General features: G+C 37.6%; 3 protein-coding genes across 4 annotated transcripts in view; 1 reads left to right on the top strand and 2 right to left on the bottom strand.

Annotated features, from left to right (window-relative positions):
* Window positions 1-92: 92 nt before the first annotated feature.
* LOC306869037 (DNA-directed RNA polymerase III subunit RPC10-like) lies at window positions 93-1,488 on the bottom strand. Its single transcript, XM_079415601.1, has 3 exons — window positions 1,306-1,488; window positions 468-555; window positions 93-322 (listed from the first exon to the last, which is right to left on the bottom strand). The coding sequence occupies exons 1-3, from the start codon at window positions 1,414-1,416 to the stop codon at window positions 195-197; spliced, it is 327 nt and encodes a 108-aa protein (XP_079271727.1). The 5' UTR covers window positions 1,417-1,488; the 3' UTR covers window positions 93-194.
* Window positions 1,489-1,713: 225 nt separating this feature from the next.
* On the top strand, window positions 1,714-6,163 carry LOC306869036 (U11/U12 small nuclear ribonucleoprotein 25 kDa protein-like). Its single transcript, XM_079415600.1, has 10 exons — window positions 1,714-2,135; window positions 2,262-2,352; window positions 2,424-2,529; window positions 2,610-2,684; window positions 2,786-3,613; window positions 3,771-3,972; window positions 4,159-4,275; window positions 4,398-4,439; window positions 4,564-4,711; window positions 4,836-6,163. The coding sequence occupies exons 1-5, from the start codon at window positions 1,869-1,871 to the stop codon at window positions 2,841-2,843; spliced, it is 597 nt and encodes a 198-aa protein (XP_079271726.1). The 5' UTR covers window positions 1,714-1,868; the 3' UTR covers window positions 2,844-3,613; window positions 3,771-3,972; window positions 4,159-4,275; window positions 4,398-4,439; window positions 4,564-4,711; window positions 4,836-6,163.
* A 3,463-nt stretch (window positions 6,164-9,626) lies between these two features.
* The window catches only part of LOC306868881 (myocardin-related transcription factor B-like), a 60,326-nt gene continuing 53,036 nt past the window's right edge, over window positions 9,627-16,916 (bottom strand). For both annotated transcript variants that reach the window (XM_079415330.1, XM_079415331.1), the window contains 4 exons: window positions 13,758-13,883; window positions 13,237-13,371; window positions 12,569-12,629; window positions 9,627-12,490 (listed from right to left, as the gene is read on the bottom strand). In XM_079415330.1, coding sequence (XP_079271456.1) covers window positions 12,030-12,490; window positions 12,569-12,629; window positions 13,237-13,371; window positions 13,758-13,883 — 783 coding nt within the window. In that variant the 3' untranslated portion in view covers window positions 9,627-12,029. The remainder of the gene's footprint in view (window positions 12,491-12,568; window positions 12,630-13,236; window positions 13,372-13,757; window positions 13,884-16,916) is intronic.

Raw genomic sequence — 16,916 nt, 5'->3', positions numbered from 1 at the left:
GGCCAGAACAACGAAGTTGCAAATCACATAGTTACTGTCATTATGATACATACACATTCTGTAATAGCAAAAATAAAGTAGTTATTGATGCATAAAGGGAGTCTGTGGAAAAGTGTTCTATGTGAAAACTGAATATTCTATTATGAACACATATTCGGAGCATCAAACAAAGTCCAAATCTGATTGTCTTTGATTTAGTCTCTCCATCGATGTCCACATTGTAGTTTGCAGCATTTGTAGAAGGTTGTCATTGGTTCATCAGCAGACCTAGTTTGAATCTGCATAAAGTAGGCCCTTGGGTGCTCACATTTTGGACAAGGTTCTGCAAAGAAATATTATAAAGTGTTATACCTCAAAACGAATCAAGAATGATTAAAAACATTCATTTAAAGCCACCAGAATGTGTAGTAAAATATTCACTGTGCATACAAGTACTCTTTTTCTTACACTAAGATACACTGTTTTACCTGGTGTGGAATCCACGTTTTCCCAAGCAGCAGAGCCCCCGAGAACATCATCAACCTCCTTCAGTTTGGGGTACTTTCTGTTATTTACCTGTCAAAATAACCAACAGTTATTTCCACACACATCATAAATATATCCTTTGGTGGCGTCTGAAAATACATATTCTCAAAGTACTTATTTAAAAGAAGTATTTAATTTGTGATCATTAAAAATGTTTTATGTAGTACAAATGTGTGTATTTATGAATTTAATCCGGATATACCACATCTGTCATGTTCAGATTATTATGTGACCTACAGTTGCATACTGGTTTTCATATACTGTTTTTCGCCTATTACAAAGAATCATTGGCTGATACTATGTAGAAAACACGGTGCATGTCTTTCACACTTCCCGTATGCATATTGGGATGCAGCCACTGAATCGATAAGTCACAGCATTACATGCATTTAAATGGAACATTCACATTGTTTAATGCGAATTTAGGGTGTTTTAATGTTTTAAACCAGGGGTAGGCAACGTCGGTCCTGGAGTGCCGATGTCCTGCAGAGTTTAGCTCCAACCCTGAAAAAAGCCTCACCCGCCTGTAGCTCAAGTAATTCTGAAGACCTTGATTAGCTTGTTCAGGTGTGTTTGATTAGGGTTTCAAACATTAATCTCATCATGTTCACACATTGCATGTGTTGGAATCGAACAATGCTATTTCACGTGCAATCTAATCGAAGGTTCGCATAATCAGATTTGCTTTATGTCCAATCATTTCACCTTCAAAGTATTTTATTGTGTTCCATTTAAAAACAAACTTCACGTATTCAAACGCGTTTATGTTGTAATGGTTACCTTCCTCGTTATGTTGTGCACATATGGACATGTGTTACACGCGAATCTGAAGCATCTCTGTCCCTCTTCCACGATTAATACATTCCCACAAGTTGGACAAAACAGGAGCATTTTCAAGCGGTTACAAATAATATTGTATACTAAATACTGTTGGTGTTTACACACATTCTCACGCCTATAGTCGCTACAGGAAACACATGAAAATGAACGTGCTTCACTATTCTAGGCTCGACATGAAACGAAATAAACGCGATTAAACACTAATTATAGGGTATATAATAATGTTATATATATCTATTTCGAACTGTCAGGAGCTACATATATGTTAAATTAAATTATTTAAATGTTAAGAATTGTAACTGTAAAATATAACACAGAAACGTATGCGGAACTAAAGTTTGGTGCATCACAGAAATATTCCGACAAAAATGTATATGAGGAAAGCTGGAACGCAACAGAAGTGTAGATGTTACAATTTTATCAGACATAACTTACCAGCTATGCCATAATTCCGTTTGACTTCACTAATGGTTGAATAAACATGGAAAGAACCTGACACTTTTATGTCTCGTATTTCTGGATGTAACGATCAAGAAGTTTTCGCTTGTTATCAGTTGAAAATGGATGAATTAAAGGAAGAAAATCCAAAGAATGTCGACGAGGCTGAGTTTGAGGAGAAAACTGCTGTAGATGAAATTAAAGAAGAGCAAGAAGAAGAAGAAGAAGAAGAAGACGAGGAGGCATTGCCACACTCTGAATTTCTTGACATCTTTGAGGAAGGACTGGCTCTGATGGTCCAGGACCCTTTACTGTGCGACTTGCCAATTCAGGTCTACCATCAAACAACAATGAAGAGTTTGTTTTAATAGAATAATATTGAAAAAAGCTACATGTTTGAATGTATTAATTCACAAGTTCTAGAATTCCGAATCTTTTCTGATCTTTTAAATGTTCAGGTCACGTTGGAGGAGGTGAACTCTCAGGTGGCTTTGGAATATGGTCAGGCCATGACTGTTCGTGTTTGTAAGGCTGATGAAGAAGTCATGCGTGAGTTTTCTTGCAATTAGTTGGAATTGCTATACATTTGTTGATTCTAACTGGAGCAAATCTCTTCACAGCTATAGTGGTTGTGCAGTCTGCTACAGTTCTGGATCTCAAGAACGCCATTCGCAGATATATGGAGCTAAAACAACAGCGAGAGGGAGGTGTCAAGCACATCAGCTGGTGAGACATGAAAAAATTATAGGATGTGATTTTGTATATAGACCTATGATTTTGTTTCTTAATCTACTTTTCCTGTCAAGGAAATACGTGTGGAGGACATTTCATCTGGTCTTCAATGGAGAAAAATTAGATGAAGACAAAAGAAAGCTGAAGGAGTGAGTCCAAATAATCTGTTGTTTCTTGTATTTATTTGGTGCACAGTAATTGCTGTGCTTTGAATTATGAGCTATTTTGATTGCGTTTCCTCTGTCCTCAGCTACGGGATCAGGAATAGAGATGAAGTGACGTTTTTGAAGAAACTGAGAAGGAAATGAACAAATTAAGTTATCTTTAATGGGTGAAATTTGTAAATAATAAATAGACATTTAAATGAAATGTTCATCCACAAATTTTAAACTCATCCTCATGGTCTACTGTACCAAATGCAGTTCGCTGTTTCTTTTATTTTTTTCCTTCATGAGAATGACTAAACGATGACTTAATTTTTTATGGTAAACTTATCCTTCGAAGACAACACTTGTTGAAGCAATTATTCTAACAAGTAACCTAAATAGCTATTCTTAGAATACATTTTATAAAGACTCTTTGTGCCTTTTAGTGAGACAGAAACCTAAACTGTCACATTTGCAAAGATGCAAATGTGTGGTAGTCCTCATTTTCGAATATGCCTAGTTATTAACATGTATACATGGTACATCCACAAAATAGCTGATTCACTGGAAATAAATGTTTCATACAGTGCTTAAAAAAAATCATATTTGTGTATTTTATGTTGCTTTTTATATTGATCAAAATAAATAAACCAGAACATGGTGAAAAGGAGTTGTTTTCAAAAGTGCAATTTAAGTCCCATTAATGTTGCTTTTTAATATGCTTAGTCTCAGCAGATTTGCTGCAAAACTGTAGATAATTGTAGTTTAAGACCCTTGTCACGATGTTAGTTAGTAGTAAAATACAGGTAAACCACACACTTTAAATATTATGGACATGTTCCTCATACTGTTCTGCTACAGTATGACCAACCTCTTATTTCCTTATTACTGCAACGTTAACTGCGACTGAAGAGACACTGCAGCACACATGGGTAATTATTAAAATATATTACTTTTTAAAAATTTTAAATGTTGTAATTGCACTTTGGTTGAACAGTATTTTTCATATCAGGAATAAATTATTATTTTAAACAGTTCTTGACTGAACAGCTATAAAGTTCTGTTTTGAAACTTTTGTATCTATTTCAGAGTGGATGCTGTATGACGGTTTCAGGCTTTTGGAGGTTTAAGTGAACCGTCATCTCAACCCTCAACATGCCTGATCAACAGCTGATGAACATTTTTGAGCAGCTGAACCGGCTGTCCTTTCGCAGACAGCAGCTGATTGACAAACGCAATATCCTGGCACTGCTCATCCAGTTCAAGCGAAACAATGGCCAGAATGAGCAACGTGAGTTGTCCCACTAGCTGGAACTACTTGATAACAGAAGCCAAATAAACAGTGAAAGACATTTACGGATTATTCATAAATAAAGAATTTGCTTATATATGCAAATATAGCGATTTTTAATTGGATAATATTACAATATGTAAGGAAAAAACTAATGTTGTTCACACGAGATCTTGTAACCAACAGAGTATTCCAGAGAGACTGAAGAACTTGAAGCGATTGATGAGCAGCTTAAAGTTCTCACTGAAAAGAAGCTTGAACTGGAGAATTTGCAAGAAAGTTCGGGAGGCAATCATTTTATAGGTATGGCACTCTGATATCTTGAACAGTTTTTAGGAAATATGCGTAAACATTTGGAATTTGACCTCTGTATTTGTATTTGAAGGTGCAGTTCTTTATATGTCCTTGTGTTTTTATTATTTCAGACACAACTGTTTCATCTATAGGCAGTCCGCCGCCTTTTCCAGGTTAGTAGGTTTTGACACTAGTTTCAGTGATGGTTAGATGTGATGTTTTTTGAGACAACTACGCAAATACAAAATCCAACAGGACTAGAGCTTCCTGAAAGTGGCTCATGTTTCTTTTTCTCAGCTCCGCAGGTGATTCTGGATGTTGAGCAACTTCCTCGACACTCAACTCAGACGCAGTGTCCATTCTGTCGCCAGTATATAACCACAGACGTCACAACCAAAGCTGGCAGTGCGGCTTATATTGTGTGTCTTATTTCCATTCTTTTTTGGTGAGTTGAACTGTCGTCTGATAGTTTACTATATTTATTTTCATTTATGTCCACTATGCCACTGTGTGATTACTATTAAGGGTTAAACGTGACATATTTGTGTTCTTGACTGTTTCTTGTGTAGTTGTATAGCTGGCTGCTGTGTCATCCCGTTCTGCATGGATGGATGCAAAGACGTCGTTCACAAGTGTCCAAAATGTCGGAGTCACATAAAAACATGCAAAAAGCTCTGAGGAGTGGAATTTTTGAATCCCGTAATGTGAACTAAACTGAAAAGGTTACTGGAATTGTTTCAGCCGGTGTCATCCTGAACGTTTTACAGGGACAGTCCCCATGGAATTACCTTGGGATACGATGGCGATATCTCACGGTTCGCTCTTTTTGGGGACTAAGCCAACTTTTCGGTTTGCCTTAAAACTTACCTCCAGAACTATCCATACCGAAAGGAAAATGTAAGACGTCTGAGCTTTCTGTGAGATTTCAGTCGTCTGGTTTGAACTTAAAGAACATTCAATGTCAAATTTGAATTTTGTGTTGAATATTTGCTAAAGCACTTTCAGGTTGTACAGGATTATAAAAAAGTGGAATCAAGTTGCATTTAGGGTTTCTAAGGTTTTAAGAGGTTTTAAAAGTTTTAAATTGTCCTTTTACAATTTAAGGCCTTAAAAAGATCGTAAATCAGAATTGAAAGTCAAGATACATTTACTTGAAATGCATATGTAAAATTAAGTCTTGGAAAAACTGAAAACAATGAAAAAAAGTGAGTTTATGCTTACAACATTAATAAATATCTGCAACAATGTGGTTTAATTAAGCAGATTTTTCGGATATTTAGGGGCCAAGCACCAAATGTCTGTAGATACCGATTGCATCCTTTAGTCTTCTTCTTGCCCTTGAGTCTATGGCAGTACAGAACTGTATGGTAAAAAGTTGGGAATTTTGGCACACATATTGAGGACAGTTAGAGCATTAACCACAGCAGGTTTAGTCTTTAACACAATCCCTCTAGTGCCACCAACTCTCCAAATTTGCACTCGTGTTCATTTTAAATAAAGGGAATAAAAACAAGTTTCCGTAGAAGGAAAAGAAAAACCCATCAACGGTTCTTCGTTTGATTCGGTGCAGCTTACCAAGTTGATTGATACCCATTTTCCCCCATGTTGGCCATTTTGACTTTAGCGTTGCTATATTTTATGAAAGCATATTAGCCAGAGGTGTAAGATATTGGCGTAAATGTAACTAATTACTGTACTTGATTATCTTTTCGGATACTTTGTAGTTTTACTGAGTATCAAAGATATTAGCAACTTTTACACTCTACAATTTTGAATGCGCACAGTGGGGCAAATAAGTATTTGATACACTGCTGATTTTAAGTTTTCCCACTTACAAAGAATGGAGAGATCTGTAATTTTTATCGTAGGTACACCTCAACTGTGAGTGACCGGATATAAAAAAAAAAAAAAAGTATGATTTTTGAATAATTTCCATTTTATTGCATGAAATAAGTATTTGATACAATAGAAAAATAGAACTTAATATTTGGTACAGAAACCTTTGTTTAAAATGACAGAAGTCAGACGTTTCCTGTAGTTCTTGACCAGGGTTGCACACACTGCAGCAGGGATTTTGGCCCACTCCTCCATACAGGTCTTCCCCAGATCTTTCAGGTTTTGGGGCTGTCGCTGGGCAAAACAGTTTCAGCTCCCTCCATAGATTTTCTATTGGGTTCAGGTCTGGAGACTGGCTAGGCCACTCCAGGACCTTGAAATGCTTCTTACGGAGACACTCCTTAGTTGCCCTTGCTGTGTGTTTGGGGTCATTGTCATGCTGGAAGACCCCACCACGACCCATCTTCAGTGCTCTTACTGAGGGAAGGAGGTTGTTGCCCTCACGATACATGGCCCCATCCATCCTCCCCTCAATACGGTGCGGTTGTCCTGTCCCCTTTGCAGAAAAGCACCCCCAAAGCATGATGTTTCCACCCCCACGCTTCACATTTGCGATGGTGTTCTTGGGACTGTACTCATCCTTCCTCCAAACACGGCGAGTGGAGTTTATACCAAAAAGTTCTAGTTTGGTCTCATCTGACCACATGACCTTCTCCTATGCCTCCTCTGGATCATCCAGATGGTCTTTGGCAAACTTCAGACGGGCCTGGACATGTGCTGGCTTGAGCAGGGGGACCTTGTGCGCGCTGCAGGACTTTAATTCATGACGGTGTAGTGTGTTACTAATGGTAACCGTTGAGACTGTGGTCCCAGCTCTCTTCAGGTCATTGACCAGGTCCTCCCGTGTAGTTCTAGGCTGATCCCTCATTTTTCTCAGGATCATTGATACTCCACGTGGCGAGATCTTGCATGGAGCCCCAGTCGGAGGGAGATTTACAGTCATCTTGAATTTCTTACATTTTCTAATAATTGCGCCAACAGTTGTTGCCTTCTCACCAAGCTGTTTGCCTATTGTCCTGTAGCTCATCCCAGCCTTGTGCAGGTCTACAATTTTGTCCTTAGACAGCTCTTTGGTCTTGCCCATAGTGGAGAGATTGGAGTCTGATTGATTGAGTGTGTGAACAGGTGTCTTTTATACAGGTAACGAGTACAAACAGGTGCAATTAATACAGGTAATGAGTGGAGGATAGGAGGGCTTCTTAAAGACAAACTAACAGGTCTGTGAGAGCCAGAATTCTTGCTGGTTGGTAGGTGATCAAATACTTATTTCATGCAATAAAATGGAAGTTAATTATTTAAAAATCATACAATGTGATTTTCTGGATTCTTTTTTAGATTCTGTCTCTCACAGTTGAGGTGTACCTACGATGAAAATTACAGATCTCCATTCTTTGTAAGTGGAAAAACTTGAAAAATCTACAGTGTATCAAATACTTATTTGCCCCACTGTATCTGTACTCTTTACTCCACTACATTTGCAATGAGTGTTGCAGTTACACATTACATTTTGTATGGCACCTAGCTTTTCCGCAGCAGTTTATTTCTGCTACAAAAGAAGAGAGATCGCCAACTACAGGGCACTGAAAGTACTATATCTTGTGCATTTTGCCCTCACTCCCCCAAATTTGTCAACAAGGCTACTTTACGTGAATGTGAGCTCCTTAGCAAGTAGTTGTGAATCACAGGTGTTTTATATGACTGCAGCTGCCAATGAGGCCGAAACCAGCACATCCAGTGCAAGAAGACTTAAGATTTTTTACATTTTTTTTTTTTATAATTATTTTTGCAATTGAGTTGTTTAGTTTCATTTTGGTTTTAGAAAATAACGTGATCACAAATCAACTCTTTCTTGTTTGTTACATATTCTCTTTGCCTTGTCTTAGACTTTTGGCTCCCATGGTGTTTGTATCTCCGCTTGTTAGCCTTTTGTGTGTGTGTGTGTATGTATATATATGTGTGTATGTATGTATATATATATATATATATATATATATATATATATATATATATATATATATATATATATATATATAGCCCTAGTGTTTCTTTAGTTCTTTGTGAGTTGTTGAATGTATTGGCTGTTGGTTTTTGTTTTAGTTTTTCCATTAAATACCTGAACATAGATCCTGTTTTAGCTTCTCCACAATGTTACAGTTTTTGACTGGCATATCTCTTTGACTAGTGCATCTTTGAGCCTATATTTAGTATAAGTAAAATACTTAAGTACTGTTAAAATCAGATACTCTAAGGCCCGGTTTCATAGACAGGGCTTAGCCTAAACCAGGATTAGGCCATAGTTCAATTAGGACATTTAAGTAATTTTTATAAACATGCCTTTGAAAAAAACATTACTGGTGTGCATCTTAAGACAAAACAAAGACACTGATATGTTTTAAGATCAATCAGTGCAAATTTCTTTCAGTTGAAACAGCTCAGATTTACATTTTAGTCTAGGACTAGGTTTAAGCCTTGTCTGTGAAACCGGGGGTATGACTTTTACTCAAGTTGTTTTGGAATTGGTGACCTCTGTAGTGGAGTAATTTTCACTGTAAGGTATCTGTACTTTTATTCAAGTATGGTTTTCAGCTACTCTTTACACCTCTGGCATTAGCGTATTATGAAACTGTATTTGTCTTTGCTGCACTGCTGGTACTCAGCGTTTCAGGGCAACACCACCGTGTGGTCAAAAAATAGTAATAGCTTTTGATTATTTTTGTCATGAGGCTGGTCTTGATTGATTTCCTTGGATCATGCCGAGAACATTGATACCAGCGATACTAATTACACCACGAATGTCCTGTCTGCCATTTAGATTTTCTTTTGAAACCTGCTTCTCCTCCTAAACCACTGGCCCGATTTTCACCAAATTTGACTTATCTTCAGACTTGCTTGTCAAGTAAATGCATCTTGATTTAAGGATGTTTAGACATTTCCAGAGAGCATCACTTTTTTTGTGGTGTGATCAAAAGGTACAGTAATTTCCACATTCTAGTGGTTGGGAGCAAAGCTATTCAAACCTTAAGCTGTAATTATTGTTAAATTAAAAAGTAATGTGGAGGTTAGTTGAAAGCTGTACTTTCGAATTTTGAAGTATTACTAATATAAGCCATTCTTTGCTAGACATTTACATTTTGAAAACATTGTGCTCTCTTCAATTTATTCCTTAAAAGTTCCTTTACTTGGTCTTAAAGTGTAAAAATGTACCTTTTCTAAAATCTGCAGAAACCCAGTCAGTACTTTAACAAATGCCTGATTCTGTTTGCATGTAGTAGACTGAGTTCTTCAGCTGGTTGAAAGTAATTCTAAATTATTTTAGCTTGTTTTGTAGGTTGTTCGGTTAAACAATTTTATCTTTGGTAAATTGTCAAATGTTATGTCTATTTATTGTGTTGTTAGCTTTGCTAAATAAGGTTATGTGGGGACAGAACGTGGCTCTGTCCTTTGGAAGGCCAAACAAGTAGTTTCAAATACAGAAACATTTTAATAAAAGGCTGTATATACAATAAAGATCTGTACAAAGATGACCTCAAAACATTATTTACAGTTGCACAAATACATTTGTATAAAATGTATATTGTAAAATATATACACTGTGCAAAATCTGAGGCATACAACCTACATTGCGCTTCAAAAAGTCAGTATGCTTTTATTTATTTGTCGTCTTTTCCTCTTCATAACAGAGCAATTACTCTGTTGGACATATTGAAAAAAAAAAAGGTACACAAACCTTAAGTCTTTACAGGTTAATTTAAGGTCTTATAAGATTTTACTCACTCTAAAAAAAAAAAAAAGTAGAGCCATAAAATGTGTGATAAATATGTGAGAACTGCATAAATGCAGTAAAATGGTACGCATCAATTAAAAGCTTTGGGTCTCCGATAGAGACAGAAATTTGGTATCCCTTTGGTAAATTACATTTCTAAATATAGAAACATTCATTTTGACAACATGTTTGGATAAGGAACTGATTGTCAACAAGTTCAGTCCAAGGTCAAGTAAGTGCACTATTTGGCATGTTTGGCATATTTTCACATATGAGTGTCGAGAGAAATCTGCCAAACACTGAAGAAAAACATTTCATAGTGATCCATCTGAAGAGAGTGGTGATAAGAAAATCATTCAGCCGTCTCTTTTAAACTGTTACAGCAGATGACGCTACATTGTCACATATTATAGAAAAAAATCTAAAACCAAAAACTAATTTATTCTTACAAAAAACTGAGAAGATGAGGTTTAGGTACATTAACAATGGCAAATTACCTGCCAGCTACCTGTATTTCAGTGGTTATGTAGAAAGAAGCTCAAATTCTATGAAATACAGTTAATTTCAGTTCATCTACGTCCAAAAAACATATCAAAATCAAATTTGAGCCCGACCAATTAAAATACAGCTGCTCTCTGATGTCATTCTGATCTGAATATGATCATTTCACTGGTCCTGTTTAGCGTTGTTTCCCTGGTCAAGACACACAACAGACTGTAAGAGCTGAACCCTGTCCACTCTATCTCTACTCTTTTGATAGGGATAATAATGGCCCCTAGTCAGGCGTTTGTGTGCCTCTCTCCCTCCCCCTCTTTGGCCCCATGCTGGGTTTGGTAAACAACCTCGCTCTGACCTTTCCCAGTCTATGCACTGGATGATTTCGAATGTTTAGAAATTGAATGTTATCATTTAGCTGCCACAATGTCGAGTACCCTAATGCAACCGTTAACAGCTCATTGACCATGGCAGTTGAATGTAAATGAGCCACTAAACACGTTCCTTCAATGAAGGTGACATCACATTTGTAACAATTACCATGGCACAATGTTTCCATCACAAAAGTCTGACATTTGCAAACTCTAAGTTAAAAGGATAGTTCACCCCAAAATTATAAGTCTGTCATTATGTTGTTCCAAACGCATATGGCTTTTTTCTTCAACAGAACACAAAAGATGATATTTTATAGAACGTTTCAGCTGGTTTTTGTTAATACCATCAAGTTAATGGGGTCCAAAACTTTCAAGCTCCAAAACGGACATAAAGGTAGCATGAAATTAATCCATATGAATCATTTTGTATGATGTGCGGTTTTTGAGCCTTTAGGTTGATTGGGCACATGACATGCAACATTCAGTGACGTTTGACATTTAAAGTTGTGATTAAATGCAAATCTTGTAAAAATGTAAAAGTTCTTGAAGTCAAATTTAACTTCTCTATGTCTCTGTATGCACTGATTAATGTTTTGGTATGGTTTGAGAGTTAATAAAGATCTGTTTATCATAGAAAGTAATTGTGCAGCTTCAGAAAGCTTTGAATATATCAGTCAAGTCATATGGATTAATTTTATGCTACCTTTATGTCCTTTTAGGAGCTTGACAATTTTGGATCCCAATGACTTATGAAAAAAAAAACAGCTGAACAAGATTCAGATGAGAACAATACTTTTTGAACTTACTATCCCTTCAACTCTAAAACTACAGTTTCTGGACAAGCAAACAGAAAAAGCATTACGATTGTACTTATGAATCCTTACTTTCCCCAAAATAAGATACATTTAAAATATGTTCTGTCTTAGGTAAGAAATTATATTTATCAGAATCTAAAAAAAACTAAAACATTCTATATAATATAGGCCAGCAGTTTCAAAGACTTCTTCAAATTAGGAAAAGCAGAAGCTCACTGTCTAAATAAACAGGTACAAAAAAAGTCTCTACATTCTTCTTTGCTCTGAAAGAGGTGTTGTTGACAATAACAGCACACAAACCTGCACGTATAGGCGCAATTGAGAAAAGCTGATGCTACACTATCAGTGGTTTGCACACATATCCTCGGAACCAACCACAGATCTTTTCAGAACGACTCCAGTCTCCATCCCTTTGTGAGCTCAGTCCCAGTGTAACTGTAAATCAGTGGAGTCCAAGAAATCAGATGAAAAGACTGCAGTCGGTAAGGAGATACCAGCAGGACCTGGAATCGTAAGGTCCAACCACTCCATGTTGTCGAGGCCTGCGTCTTGCAGAGGGAGGGCAGAATTAGGCGTGTCGGTGAAGGTCAGATCTGAAGTGTCCATTGGGGAGTGGGGCCGCTCCAGCAGCTGGTTTTTAAGCGCCTCCATCAGTCTCAGGGTCCGTGGCTCAGCATCCTCCAGCAGGGCCTCCAACTGGTTATCAGAGGCCAGGGCTACCATTTTGGGTGGAGGCACTTGGGTTTGGTTGGGCGTGCGGGCAACATGTATCTGCGGGGGAGGACGAGACAGCACTGTGTTGGTGGGCAGGGTGGTGATGTTTGCTGTCACTGGAAGAAGTTTGTCCAGAGAAGGATCCTGCCTGGATAAAGGGGATATTTCTGGGAAAGCACAGAAAATGGTTTAGTTATAGAAACCTATTTTGGCTGAAATCAAAGAGCTGTTTTGACTTTTCTCACCTCCACTCTCGATCAAAACGTCAAACAAATCATCCATGTGCTGACTGGTAGCAGTAGGAACCTTTACGGAAGAATACAAGGTATTAAGACAACAGAAAGTGTTCAAAATAGATTACCAAGTGTGCAATATTAGTACTGTGCCCTTCAAATGGATTTGGAAATATTCGGATTCTGAGCACATGAATGACAGAGGGAAGTCATATTTTCGAGTGGGAAAGTCTGTTAACCTAAATCCCTGGGCATTCGTCAGTTTTTATACGTATGCCAGGGACAGGGTATGCGTACAGTATACATGACAAATTTCATCATCAGCATATTTTCTAATGGCGTATTCTTACACTAATTCATCTGTCCACAAGGTGGCACCAAAGAAACGGAAGAGGCAGAAGCATAACAACAAACTAGAGATGGTAACAACAAAAGTTTCCGGCGTTGATGAGCGAGTTAAGAAATACCCGCAACTCTAGGTTATATGAGTTCGAAGATATTTTTATCAGATATAACTTATATAAGATATAACTTTTATCAGATATAACACAGACATTGTACAAAGATGAAACTTTACCTTTTTTTATGTTGCTGCACACTATCAAGTGGTGCATGCTTTGAAAGGCTATGTGTTTGGCTGTCAAATCTAAAGTATACTTTGGGCTTATCTTTAAAATTACCTGCATTGTGGTTTGTAGACCTCTGGTCTGTTTGACGGCCTCCTCATAACGGGGTGGGTCTTTGCTCTTTGGGCTGCGGTGATTGGGGAATGTCGATGGCTGAAGCATATAGTTGAGCTGACAGGGCGAGGGAGGCTGAACAAAACATAAAACTTTCAAACTGTGTAATAGGGGTTACTAGGCAGAGTTCTAGAGTTCTAGACAAAAACAAAAGTAGTATACAAGAGGATCTTGGCCTAAAACATATATACATGCATTACACATATGAATGCATGAGCAAACTTGCCACAACGATTTTATGATAGTTAGCTAGTGTGTAGATAGTTTAATACCCAATATAGTGCCATTTGTGGCAAAACTGAGAAAGTATTGTGTGCTTGTTTTGCATTACAAGTTCTAAACCATTTTTAAGTGCATCAGCGCTTGAAACGTTGCTTGTGCTAGCTAGGAGAATTTGTGTTCATGTACTTGTGTATGCAGAGTACGTTTCAGGACGTAACAGAGCGGCCAGTTTGTCTTACTTTGTTAGGTCCATTTGTGTGTCTGGGCGAGTTGTTGAGGAAGAACTGGGGCATGTCTGCCATTGGCTGGCTCTGGTTCTGCCTGTACTCAAACCCAGAAGACGAGCTTCCACACAGGGGTAAAGCCTGTAAACATGCAGCAGGAGGCAGTTTTAGGCCCAGTACACATAAGAAAATGTGTGTATATCAGTGTGTAAACGGAGGCCTCTTGTTCTCGAACCAACTCTTTGTCTTAGTGATAAGTGCTCTTTCTGATTTTCTCTGTACTCTACTGCTGTCACCTATTTAGTTAGGTCTGCGTTTGATGTAGTTGAGAGGGTAATGTATCACCTGAACTCAACTGCTATTGCCAGGGCAACATCAGAGATAAGCACAGAACATGTTGCAGGCTTCAGAAAGGCTTTCCATTTCAACCTACGTGCCAAATCAGAGAGAAATGCGTCTGGGCCTTGTCATCACAATAGTTAGCTGAACTGGTTTTATGAAGTGCAGGAACATTAAAAGCAAGAGGAAAGGTTAAGATCTACAAGCACCCTAAAGTATACATGCATAACAAAACAACTCAGATCATATGGTGTATTCCTTTCTAACTGTTGTATTAATGTTTCTATTTTACTGCAAAGTAAAATATCATTATTTGTGGTGTCTTTTCAATTACAATTGTGCATAATGGATATTGTAAATACCTTGTATGTCTAAAGTAGCTCATATATTGCCCTGTGTCTGGGATGAAAAGATGCGCTTGAACACACCACAAAGACTATAGCTGATGGTCAATCAGCATATATGTTCTGAGCCTGTTTGAGAGGAAATTACTCTCCATTCCAGTCAAAACACATTTCACTGACCAGATATTTGGCATGGCAAAGAGAGGAATCTTACATCTCAAGGGCATCGGTAATGCATCGACTCTTCTTTCAGATCGTGTCTTTGATAACGTACACTATATTGGTCCCGTATATTGGGCTTAATTTTTGTGTCCCGTACATGACCTCCAGGGCTTAATTTGTGCACCTCCGAAATCCGATCCGACACCTCATTTTGTCGGATTCCCCTCACGCGCCAATGAAAGACGTTTCTGCTGACCTATAATGTGCATAATAAGAAAAATCCTCTATAATGACTGCGCTTGCAGCACATCTACATTTGAAATAAAGAACCTGAGCACGCAAATGACGCGACATGTGAACTGCTCTGCTCTCACAAGACATAATGCACGGATCCATAGCCTATACACATGCGTTTTCTTTCTCAGCTGTTCACATTTACTTAAGAAAAAACCTGGATACTGGCCAGGATGGCCATTTTTGGGTAATTTTGCGTAAATTCAACAACAAACTACAAAAAAATAACTCAATATGATACTCGCTAGGCGGCTTTGGATGTGATTGTGAGCGCTCAGCCTTGAAACAGCCTCTGGAGCACGCCAGTATCATTGGCTTAAAAAGACGTGCAAATTATACATTTTTGAGACGATGCAACAATGACCCGATTAAGCGAGTGACAATTTTGACATCTGTCCTGAAAAGCGAGCCCAAGTCTTGGATCAGCGACAGTATTGCAGATGAGATGCGCTGATGTGAAGCCACTTGAGAGAGTGAAAGAGAGAAGATGCGGTCCAGCTGAATCACTATTTAATCTGCTAGTTTGTGTGGATTTATTTACCCATACAGGGCTCTAGACTCATTCTTCCCAATGGTCGCACTTTTGCGACTAACTTTCTCAGTTTGTCGCACAAGCATATAATTTGGTCGCAATTTTTTTTTTTTGCACCAACATTTGATTAATCAATTCATGCTGATGAACTTTTATCATAGTTAATATTATAGTTATATGGTAACGAAAGTGTTCAACATTCAACCCGTTCTTTTTCATCAGTAGCCTATATTATTTGTGATTTATATTTTGTGAACAGGAATTCCTCTTCGTGCGCTTTCACTTTCAAATTTGCGATCTTGGTGTCACGTTTTACAAGAAAAGATAATTGTCTGTTTTGCTATACACAAGCACCAAAGCAGGGTGTTCAGGGTGGTTGCAAAGACATTTCTATAGGACTGCTAAAAGTGCTTTGAGTGGTTGATAGTGTGCTGCCATGCAGTTGGTAGGGCAGTGTTCTCAAACTCAAAAAAAAAACTCAAAAAAAAAAAATTCCTGGAGGGCCACAACTCTACACAGTTTTGTTCCAACCCTAATCAAACACACTGATCTAGCTAATCTTCAGGGAACTGTTTCATAAAAGATGCTAAGAAAAGCGGGGATTAAAGTCCCAAACCTGACTTGAAATAACCTAACAAATCAATCGGGACTGCAATTTAAATTCACGCAATCTCACTAATTCGATACAGGTTCTATGAGTCAGGATAATTTGATGTACACGCTTATTCTTAAGCAGCCTTTAATGCCAATCATGGATCAGATCGATCCACCATGGCAAACAGCGAATATTTGTGCTGTTTAATGCATTTGAGAAATTGTGTTTTCCCCAGTGCATATTTGTTGTTGGACATTAAATGTGACATGTAGAATTTTAATCCTACATATAAGTGTATTTTTATGATAGCAGTAACTGTAAATCAAATGTAAGATGGCTAATACAGCCTTACTAGCTCAAACGAGTTAAATGTGCGTTCCTCTTATCAGTTAAAATGTAGTCTGATTTCTATTTATTTTCATTTTAATTCAGTGATTTTAACTTTTAATTGAGTGTTTTTAATGCTTTACAGAGCAATTTTAGATTGTAATGTTTTAAATGTCCTACTAATAACCATAAAAGGCACAGCTGTCATAAAACCAGAAAGAAAGGCTGCATGGCTAGAAATTGCTGATCAACTGAATACGCAAGTAGCAACTGTGTTAAAAAAAGAAAAGAAAAGAAGAGCATTGCATTTTGGGCACAATACATTACAGTTGGTTGTAGCCTATATTTTTATTTATTTGATTATTTAAGTTGCATTTTCAGTATACTTTTATTTTTGGACTAATAATAAAGTCAACTAATTGTATGTTTGAGAGTCAGTGGTAATATCGATGTGTTCCTATTGGTCAGTGTTAGAGGAGCTCCGCTTAGCCTGACAGTTAGCCTGCTCCTGACCAGGTTAGTTTCTCAGCATAAGTTGCCACAGTGACTGAGCTTGAGCTATGGTAATTTTGCTTTCTGAA

Source organism: Barbus barbus (assembly GCF_936440315.1).
Source record: "Barbus barbus genome assembly, chromosome: 4".
Classification (NCBI taxonomy): domain Eukaryota; kingdom Metazoa; phylum Chordata; class Actinopteri; order Cypriniformes; family Cyprinidae; genus Barbus; species Barbus barbus.
This window is presented reverse-complemented; position numbering and strand designations above follow the sequence as displayed.